The sequence below is a fragment of the Musa acuminata genome, chromosome BXJ3-9 (genome assembly GCF_036884655.1).
Source record: "Musa acuminata AAA Group cultivar baxijiao chromosome BXJ3-9, Cavendish_Baxijiao_AAA, whole genome shotgun sequence".
In the NCBI taxonomy this organism is placed as follows: Eukaryota; Viridiplantae; Streptophyta; class Magnoliopsida; order Zingiberales; family Musaceae; genus Musa; species Musa acuminata.
This window is the reverse complement of record NC_088357.1, coordinates 43,685,776-43,696,353: the sequence shown is the minus strand read 5'-3', so window position 1 is coordinate 43,696,353 and position 10,578 is coordinate 43,685,776. Positions and strand designations below refer to the sequence as shown.

At 37.4% G+C, this 10,578-nt stretch overlaps 1 protein-coding gene across 2 annotated transcripts; it reads right to left on the bottom strand.

Annotated features, from left to right (window-relative positions):
• Positions 1–3,923: 3,923 nt before the first annotated feature.
• On the bottom strand, positions 3,924–9,704 carry LOC135648856 (probable prolyl 4-hydroxylase 3). 2 transcript variants are annotated; one of them, XR_010501122.1, is made up of 9 exons: positions 9,347–9,704; positions 9,191–9,272; positions 8,017–8,114; positions 7,833–7,930; positions 6,890–7,019; positions 6,578–6,765; positions 6,354–6,433; positions 6,170–6,249; positions 3,924–4,230 (listed from the first exon to the last, which is right to left on the bottom strand). XR_010501122.1 is itself a non-coding variant. In XM_065166835.1 (8 exons), the coding sequence occupies exons 1-7, from the start codon at positions 9,580–9,582 to the stop codon at positions 6,360–6,362; spliced, it is 906 nt and encodes a 301-aa protein (XP_065022907.1). In that variant the 5' UTR covers positions 9,583–9,702; the 3' UTR covers positions 3,924–4,230; positions 6,353–6,359. The 2 variants fall into 2 exon arrangements, 1 of the variants encoding a protein (XP_065022907.1); XM_065166835.1 differs by lacking the exon at positions 6,170–6,249 and having other exon boundaries at positions 6,353–6,433; positions 9,347–9,702.
• Positions 9,705–10,578: the final 874 nt, after the last annotated feature.

Sequence of the window (10,578 nt, the reverse complement as noted above, 5' to 3'; positions counted from 1 at the left end):
AACAGGACACAGTAGTCATCCCTGGTCAATGCATGGCTTGATAATTTGCAGTGATTACATTTATGTTATCATGGTTAAGTTGAACAAATAAGAAACAATGGCAAAATTTTTGTTGAGTATTATCAACTTACATATATGATTCACCTTTAGGAACTTTCACTGTGCTGAGACATACATGAACATGAGCTCACAAGATCTGCATGATGTGGTGGACTTGCAAAGGGCTAAACATGTTTGCATGTGGAGATCATTAGGAAAGGAAGAAGAAAAGATTAGGTTACAAAAGGGCCCCTCTTGTTGTTGTAGAGTCCCCATCACCAAACCATAGTACCCTTGTGGTTAGATCTTCCTTCATCCTTTCATCTCCAACCCTCTTTATTTTATTGGAGAGAGCACCTCCACAACACATGCATCTGTCTGTGACCATGTTCAGCTAATGATGCAGTAACAAAGCAAGGAACAAAGCTGTGGAGTGGAGTATTAGTATGAGAATATTCATACTTGTTCTTGGAGGAATTGAAGAGCATTAAACCTCCTCAAGTTTCCTTGAGATGAAAGAGACAACCAAATGTTATTGATTGAGGGGTGATCACAGAGAGAGAGAGAGAGAGAGAGAGGAAGTGTCAAGTGGGGTGTCACCTAAATAAATGTTCATACTTGTGGTTAGAGGAGAGAGGTATTGGAGAGCAGTGAACCTTCTCAAGTTTCCTTGGGATGAAAGGGAGGAGATGGTATTGATTGAGGATGATCACAAAGAGAAGTCTCAAGTTTTGGGTTATGATCTAATGGCACATGCTGTTGGCCTGTAGTATTATTAGTCCTCCAACCAAGAGTAGAAAAGAAGCTGAAATGACTGCTGGACCATCTCATGCATCATCAATCATCAGCAATACTTCTTAATGACATCTATTGTGTATCATCACATGCTTCTTCCATCTCTCAAGCATCAGCTGTTGTGGATCTCAACACTAAGCAGAATGTCTTGTACTTGAAACCACAGCACTTTCATCTGTCTTCCTCTTCTATTTGAAGCTGATGAAACACTTGGAAATATGAGCTCTCAAGAGGAGTATGATTCATCTCTGACAGGCCTAATGGCACTCAGTTTCCATCACAACTTGTCAGACTGCCACTTTCAGGTTCTACTCAACCATTCTTCTTGTGGTTGGTGGTGACCTTCAGATAGTTTATGAGAGACCTCTGTTTGACTTAAGAGTTTAAGGTCAACTAATTAAAGTTAGCTTAAACCAATGACATCTATTGTCTACTAATCCACCTGTGGTTAGGCTATCCTATACTGACACATGCATCAAGCTGTGAAAAGACATGCTTAATTAGCTAGTTTTACTTCTGCTAATTAACTCCTGTGGTTTTCTCTGAGACCAGAACAAACCCTAAGTTGTGAACTACAGGATGGAAGATTCTATGATTCGGAATACTTTCTTCACGTATGATCAAACTATCCTACACCGACACATAAATCAAGCTGCGAAAGGCATGCTTGCCCAGGTTTTACTTCTGCTCACAGTTGCAGTGACGAGTGATGAACTCCTGTAGCTTTCTCTGACACCAGAACAAACCTTGGATCGTGAACTAGAGGATGAAAGATGCTTGTGTTCTCCTCGCCACCACTGACATCGAAGCTGTGTCGGTGAGTTAGCTGTTCGAACAACACATATGATGATGGGGTATGAAACTGGTCATGATTGGGGTTTGCTGTGCGACATGGCAACCACCACCTTCGGAGAGCCGTGCATGTCTCCATGATCACAAGAACAGAGAGACTGGCCAAAACATATAGTTGGACAAGACAATGAAAACCAAATGAAAAGACATGCTGTGCTGTTGGTTTGTTGGTCGGATGCAAGATTGCATCATAGATTTGGAGTTTCTCTCGAGGATGATATAATTATTGTAATGTCACATGGGATGGATGAGATGACAAGATTAATGAAATTTGTGAGGAATTGAATCGATCATGCTAAGATTGATTGATTGATTATGACAACTAATCAGTTGTACTGTACTCAACATTTACTTAGAAATACTTTGTGAGCTAAGTTTCCATGATGAAGATTTTTCAAACAATTAGTTACTTATCGACGTAATAATTTCACTGAAATGCTTAGAATAAATCAAGAAATTATGATTAATAAAAAGGAAGAACGAGCTTTAACACCACAATATATTACGAGCTGAGCGATATGATATAAAAGTGTTAGACGAACCTATTTTTATGAATTTAATTTTAAATATTTTTTTTATCAATAAATTAGACCCGTCAGTTTAACGGATCAATGATCCTATCAAATCAGATTGTGACAATTATTGGATGATGCAAATTAGCCTTAGAAAAAAAAGAGCATCGCATGGTGTTTGATATGCTCCAAAGTGAGGTAGGCCTACGTGAGCCAATGGAGGCTTAGGAATTGAAGTTGGGGTGAAGCCAAAGGCTTTGGCGTGGCATGGAAGACGTGACTTCTTCATGTGTCATGTTGTTTCCTTGATAGTAACATATCCATGCATCGATCGATAAGACAATTGAGTTGATGTTGAGAGAGAGAGAATATAGAGAAAGAGAGGAGGCATCAAACAAAATGTTTGGTACGAGACAAAGAATTAAAGAGTTAAAAAGGACAACATGAAAAGCAAATGCTAACTTTGGAAAGTCATATCAACAAGAATAGAAGGGCGTTCAATCTCCGCTCCATCATGATATCAAGTGAGTTAACGTAAATAAATATATATATATAGTAAAATAAATGGCAAAAGTCAATTGCATCAATGAGTACAATTATTCACAAAAGGAAAAGGTGAATGTTCCTATGTGCATTAGAGAGTCGCATTGTAGTCACAACCACTTTGGCAATTATTGATTACATATAATATATATATATGGGTAATTTTTTTGAAAAAAAAATCTTAATTTTAAGAATTTTTTTAGAACGTATCTCATCTTTTATAAAAGATGATTTTGCCCATGCACTTTTGTCCCCGACAACCTGTGCCTCCGTGTATAAGCCCTATATCGTTTTTTATAATCCTTCGATCATCGATAACTTCCATTCTCTCCTCGTGTTATTTTCATCGTCTTCATTACGAGAGGAGAGTTTAGGGCAATGATACAAGAAGATTAAGATGACGTTATGAGACAAAGATAAAAGTAATAGGGGGTCTATATGTGAAGGTGACCGGGTGCAAAGGCGTATACGTGGAGGAACATGTAGGTAATCCTCCTTCGCCCTCTTCAAATACATGACAACAAGAGAACAAGAACGACGATTAGAAAGTGAGGAGAAGACACATAGGTGGAGCCATGATAATAGATTTTGCAAATATGTAGCTGTCCTTAACATTTATTCAATAAATTTTGATTGACAACTATTGATCACAGCTATCTTAGATATTATATATCATTAAAAGAAATGAAGCCCCAAAGAAGTCAATCAATTTGATGGGGTGTTACTGTTAATTAGCTTTTCATCACCAACAACTAATAAACAACATATATTAACTATGATATGTATATATATTCTTCTTTTCTGGATTTTTAGCTTAGAAAGAAGTGGGATTAGGAATCGCAATAATTTGTAATCCAGCATTGTTCAATTTAAATATAAGCAAAAGGCAACTAAACCTAACCTGATAAAAACCATCATAATTGTGCAATATAAATTAACATATAATAAAGAAAAAATAGCTTACATTTGTATAGCTAAAAAATTGATATTTATTTTGGCTTTATACAGTCTCACCAAATCCAACAATATCTAACCCAATCTATTGTCATTTAGCCAATTCGAGAGTAGGCCAAGTTAGTAGTGTGTTCGGTTAGACCACAAATTGCTTTCACGATAATAATCATTAAACACCCACTACTGTACTGAGAACGATATATAAATCAAGTAGATACAGCCATTCGCTGAAAGAGAACCACTTCAACTATGTTTTCGAAGAAAATTACAATAACACATCACAATCGTAAATGCTCGAGCAAAATGAGTTCATTTTACAGATGGATTGCAAATTTCATAACTACGTTAACAAAACTACCAGACTGGATGTTAATTGTAAGTAGAAAGAGAGCTGCTTATTCTATGCTTAGTGTATGAACACTGCTGCTGGCTGCTCGTACAACCGAAGAATGTTTTAGTCTGATTAGGCTGTGTGGAGCTGACAAATTGTCATTGAACCATTGGGAATGTAGACTATTTGAACGGTAATCAGCACCTGGAATTACGGCATACAATAATGACAAGTCAGCATACATACGACCGGTAAATATAAAAGTTGGATATTACATTCGTCCACAAAGTTACAATCACAAGCGAGAAATATCAGAGAATAATTTCTTTTCATCTAGCTTTTCTGAGATACAAGACCTCATCTCCAGTCAGGATGTATCTCACTCGTAGATATAACAGTTAGATATTGCATTCAATTACAAATTTCTCTTCATCTAGCTTTTCTGAAAACTGGAATCTGATCTTTAGACAAATTTCAGCTTCCGTCATTGACTAAATCTCAATGAACATGTTTCTCTGGCTCTTATCTAGGCATGCATCACATAAATCATGTGAAAACACAAGTCCTCACATATGAATGCAGCAGAGGAAAACAAGCTTTTTATAATATTACTGTTGGCTTATTAGATCCTTTATACAGTGAGGTTTTTCCACTGATCTACTGGCAAGGTAGGTGCCTTGAGATTTTCTTCATGCTAAAAGAGGTTCAAATTGGGACATGAACTTCTAGAAGTCTTAAGCTTTTTGTACAGGGACATTGAATCGATACAAGTTGCAAGAACTGGGGAAAAATTAAGATTGAAACATAGACTCTACAGGAAGACAAAGTCACTCGACATGGACAGAAACAGCAGCTGCCAGCTCATTCAAGAATAAGAGGATAAAATTAACTTGGAATCCATTTTTGGAAGGTATGGGAAACCAAATAGACTAATATTACAATATTGATTCCGACTTTGAGATTACTCAACTCTTATAATATTTACATTTGTACAGTTTGATTTTTACAGCTAAATCATATATAACAGTTAAAAAATTGCTATTTACAGTTACTTCGATAGAATCAGTATATACTCCAAACAATATGTGGCTACTCGACAAAAAAGAAACAACCAAGACATATATCTTCAATATTTTTTTGTAAATCAAGATACAAGTTCTTGCATTCTACATTTCGTGTATACAGTATATAGACTATATAAAGAACTCACTCCCACACCAAACCAGGACTTCCATGGATGGATAATATCCAAAAAACTATGATAATATTTGTGTGCATTAGCATTCATGTACCTTGAGTGGTAATGCCTTGATTAAATTAGCAACATGTTTCATAACATCATATTGCTTAATAGATGAAAATGTTGGTGTTTACATTAAAATTGTTTTTACGAAGTATCTTTCTGATACTGTTACCATATTAGTGATCACTGTCACTGGTTGAATGGCTCTTTAAAGACTTATTGGCTTGATGTTGTGATGCCTGTATGTATGGAAGCCATCCTTTGTGGTTAAACTCTAATGTTATGACAACAATGTAAGGAAGGTCCTGAAAGGAGTAACTCAACTTCAACATTTACACATTTAACACTCATTTAACTTTTCTGATATTTCAGAACACAAGATAGATGAAATTCCTAATGGAAAATTCATCTTAGAACTTAAAATTTCAGTTCTATGTCATTTCACAATTTTCAGTTACATGAATGACACTATTGGATTAATCACACAAAACCATTCCATGCAAGTTCACAATATCACATTTTTTGTAAAGCGAAAAACCAACCTTAAGTCTCAAATGACACATAGAACTTATTGTTCTCACAATTTTAGTAGATGCTATATTTATTAATGTCACATAGCACTGATATGTATGATAAAAGGTTTCCCATGACAGAAGGATATTAAATATCTCAAAGTGTCAAAAGAGAAAGACATGAATGTGAGGCAACAATCTTTACATCCATTATCAATTGTGTATGGGGCTCTTAATTCAATCTGAGCTAAATGGTAAAAGAAGGTCTACAACTCTTGCAGACTAATATAGGTTGACAATTCTGGATTTTATATTTGCAGACATAATATTCTCATAGTTGTTGAAATAACCAAGACAAATAAGAACCAAAGTTCAGAAGGAGAACTACCAGATTTCCAACAATAAAGAGTCCAGGATGAAGGAAACATATTGAAACATTGGTCACCGCTCAGTTTCAAAAGGCATATCAGGAAAAATCAATTTAGCTCCATTTAACAACTAGTATTTGGAGAAATATCAATGAAACGTATAACTACAGAGACTTTGTTAACTGGTTGAAGCAAGAAGATACCTTTAAATTAAACTTTGTACTCATGGACATGCATCCACTTTGTACAAGACCACTTATTTCCCTTTATCACAGGGCATCCACCTGCAAGAATCAATCAAGAATTGAATAGCATGTTAAGGTTGAAAATACTTCTTTAAAACTAAAAGAAGACACCATGAACAGCAAAGTAGATTTTATTAGTCAATTTATAACCGACTCCCTAACCAGGAATAAGAAGCAACAAACCATGTAAACTTAAAGGGTCTAAAGAAGCATCAGGTTTCATGCTCCAGAAAAGCAATGCATCTCCCATCTTTGGCTTAATAGAAAGACCTTTCTCTCCACATTTAGATAACTCATTGGACCATGATAATGATCTGCTGCTTATTTTGGCATCGGGAAAAATTGTCTCCCCACCTTCTTCAACATCTGATCTATAGAATACAGATATCACAAAAAAAATCAAGAAAATGTAAAATGATATGACACTTTGCTTCCAGGTATCTATCTTGAAGCAATGTCAAAAATAACAAAGATGTAGATACTGGAGATACATACAAATACATCAGAAGAGTAGCTATCCTCTGACCCCCATTCTTAGCGTTATATTCATCAAGGAAATAGTCAAAGTGGGGTTCATACTTTTGTCCAACTTCATAATGCAGAACTTGAAGCCCCTCTCCATGCTCTATAAAATATTAAATTAAAAAAGGCTCACAAACAATAAAGACAAAAAGAAGTGCAAAACATGCTAAAAGGTGGAAGTATCAAATAAAGATTATTGTTATTCAAAATCATGCACAAAACTAATTGATTAGCATCTAAAATTGTAATTAATGATTAAAGGCTCAAAGTCTACAAGGCAATTGAGCATTATATCCTTCACACCAAGCAAAGGGCAATGACAAAGTTTGTATAAAAAAGCTTCACCGAAGGAGCTGCTAAATGCAGTTATCTTATAGTGCATATGTAGATCCATTACTGTAACTTAACTAGTAATCATCAAACTAAGTTCTGCCTGCCTCATATTTATACCAAACGCCCATTACAGAGGCGAACATCAGAACTCTGAAGTAATTATTCAGGATCTTCATTGGTTTAAATGTGTACATAGCAACAGGAACTTATTTTGGTGTAATATGTACCATCTTTTCCAAAATTGAACCCACCACATGGCTTAACTCATTTCTGGTCGCACATTGTTCATTGGCCTTCCATTTTTTATTTTGGTCGAGAACTCCTATATTCCCTTTGCTACCAAAATTTCCTCAATATACTTTTCAGTTTTCACATATTTAATTGTTATACTAGAAGAAGCTTAAGTTCGCTAATTCCTTTCTTATTCATTAGTGGTTCCCCAAATCTTGGAGAATTTCTTTCAATTGTCCTGATCTACAAAACTAAACATCTGGTACATCTATTATAAAGAAAGGACATGTATAAAATCAGAAAATACGTGAACATTCATGTTCTAACACATTTAGGACATCCAGTAGGATACCTATTGGAATAAAGGTATATTCTGCTATCCTTTTCTCGATGGCCCTGATTGTCTTATCTTGTCCCCTATGGAGAAACATGCCTGTGCTTGTACGAACCCTAAATAATTGAGATGCATAACACTGAGAAATTTTGGTCCAGATAAAAAATTCTCCAACATGAACATATAGCTGAAATATGCCAACCTGCTGTCTTTACTCTGACCAGTAGCACTATCAGCAACTGTTGACTTCTGCATATGAGGTCTCGCCAGCTCAATAAGATATTCACACTCTTCCTTAGACTGAATTTTTACAAGAGGGTTATGCAAGTATATTATGGACAGCCATCAATGTCATAAAAGAGTACCAAAACTGTATATGATAACACATAAAGATGGTATGAAGCTCTTAAAGGTATAGTGTGATCCACTTTGGTACAAGTTAAAACATTAAATGTAAGGCAATAAGCATCCAGATATATCACCAGATTGGTCCACAATCCATGATGTTGATTAAAATCACAGAGGGGCCGAAAAAATGAGGATATTAATGGTGATGTCATCCAAGGACCTAAGTGAAGCAAAGTATTCAGCAAATTTATTAAATAATCTGATGTGACAAAAATTTTAAAGCAGACAATATATTAGAATGATTTAAATCACATATCATGCATTAATGTTGATGATTTAAATCAAACGTCATTAAAAAATCATGATGGAAGAACAGAATTAAAAATTAATGATGCTTCTATTAACCTATACAGAAAAGATGTTATTGTTTGGTACAAATTTAAGGACTCAACCCACATTAAGATGTTATAAATGTACACACACACAATTCTTTTTTTTTAATCTTTTTGGAAGAAGCATGAACAAAAGGTGTCTACATAGACTGAGAAAGATCCAAAATGGAACCATGAAATGTTTTCAAGAACGAAGGCCGAAATTAATGCCTCCGGAAGTCCCTTTCCTGTCAGAGAACGATAACCTGGCGCAGAAGATGCTAACGCCAAATTGAATTTAATTGCTTATATGACTGGCCAGATCAAATTACGGGCTGCGGTCCATTGTGCTAGCTTAATACCACCAACATTGAACCACAATTTAAGCAGGAAATTAAAATTCTTCACATTTTTTTGAGAGATCAATCGCAGAAAAGGACGAAAATCACACGGTAAAGCAGTATAGAGAAACAAATACAAAAAAAAAAAAAATCAAACCTTTTTTTTTTCCGGAGAAACCAAAAAATAAAATCCCCGCTCACAAAACTACAAAGAGAGGAGAAAGCCACTGATCTAACTAACATTTGCACACACATCAACAGATCAGAGAAACGAGGCAAAGTTCAGAACTTTCCGCAGGGGGGAAAATTGACTAACCAAAAAGTTGTGGTAGACGAATGCTCGTGGCTCCCACGAGATTACCTCCGTCCACTGGTGCCCCAGCTGCCCCAAACCCTCCCTGCGCCCATCCGGTCAGATCCGCCACCAATCCACAAAACGACAAGTACTGACCGGGCAGAAGATGGGACTTACACGTCGCGGAGGGACCTGGAGCGGAGGCGAGGGTCGGCCTGGGACTTCGGGGCGGAGTCGGAGCGGACGGGGAGGGAGAAGATGCCGAGGGCAAGGAGGAGAAGAAGGACAACGGAGAGCACGAGAAGCATCATCAGGGCGAGCGCGTAGCGCGAGGAGGACTTCCGGCTGAGGAAGACGCGGGGGTACGACCGCCCCCCCTCCCTCGACATCAGCGGTCGAAACAACGACGCCATTCACCTCAGATTCGCACCAGTCGCTTTCGCTGTTGAGTCTTCTTTCTTTATTGCATTGGAGAGGAAATCATGGGGGGATCGAAAGGGGGGATGGGAGGGGAGAAAAGTGCCGCGGCGATGGTGGTTTCAGCGGCGGTCGCCCGAGGTTTGGGTGAAAACAAAGTCTCCTGTTTGCTCGACGCTTTCGGGTGCGCGCAGGTCACCCCCCAAACGGCACGTGGCGACTGGTCTTTTATTTGCCGTGTTGACGTTGGATTTTGGAGATCGCAAGAGTGAGGGATTCGGCTCAGCTGTCAACATCCAACCACCAAGAAGGAGTCTAGTGGCTGGTATTGATGCTTACGATATGGGACCGGCTTTAAAGCCAATAGAAAATCACTGTTTCTCAGTTGAAGCCTGGGACGAGACACCGTTCTTGGCCGAGGCTTTTGGGTGCGTCGAGGTGAGGTTTCGATAGGGGCATCGCAAGAGTAAGTCGTTCGGATCTGTTGTCTCTTTCAAACCATCGGACAAGATCTTCGTCCTCTTACTGAAGAAATTTATGTGCGACCCCGAAAGACACCCGATAGGAAAGCTAGGCTTCCTGGTTGGTAGCTCAGACGAGACACGAGACTAATACGACATAAGTCAGGGGCGACGTGTGGTCTCATTCTTATCCGATGCGGTTCCCACGTGGAAACGACGTCACCCATAGAAGTTTTCTCGGCTGGTTCGATCCATCCATGTATCGTTGTCCGGTAGACGCCGTCGCTCGGGGTTGCATTCTAATCATATTTTATGTTATTTTGTTTTGTTTTATTTTATTTTATTTTTATTTTATTGTATCAAGTAGCTATAAGACAAATTAATACATGATCGTGAATCACTTATAGGTTATTCCCAAGAATTCCAATTACTTTCCAAAAACTCATGTTTAATTCTTACAACACATTTGTTTTATGTTGTCGTGTGTCGAGCATGTAACATCTAAATCATCATACCAAATGGTAATCGAGC

Excerpts from the sequence above, each read along its gene's own strand:
- LOC135648856 (XM_065166835.1), bottom strand. The coding sequence starts at position 9,582 with ATGGCGTCGTTGTTTCGACCGCTGATGTCGAGGGAGGGGGGGCGGTCG. Across the intron at positions 9,273-9,346 it reads TCCAGGTCCCTCCGCGACGT|GGAGGGTTTGGGGCAGCTGG; the intron begins GTAAGTCCCATC and ends GGATGGGCGCAG. Across the intron at positions 6,434-6,577 it reads AGACCCTTTAAGTTTACATG|GTGGATGCCCTGTGATAAAG; the intron begins GTTTGTTGCTTC and ends TGATTCTTGCAG.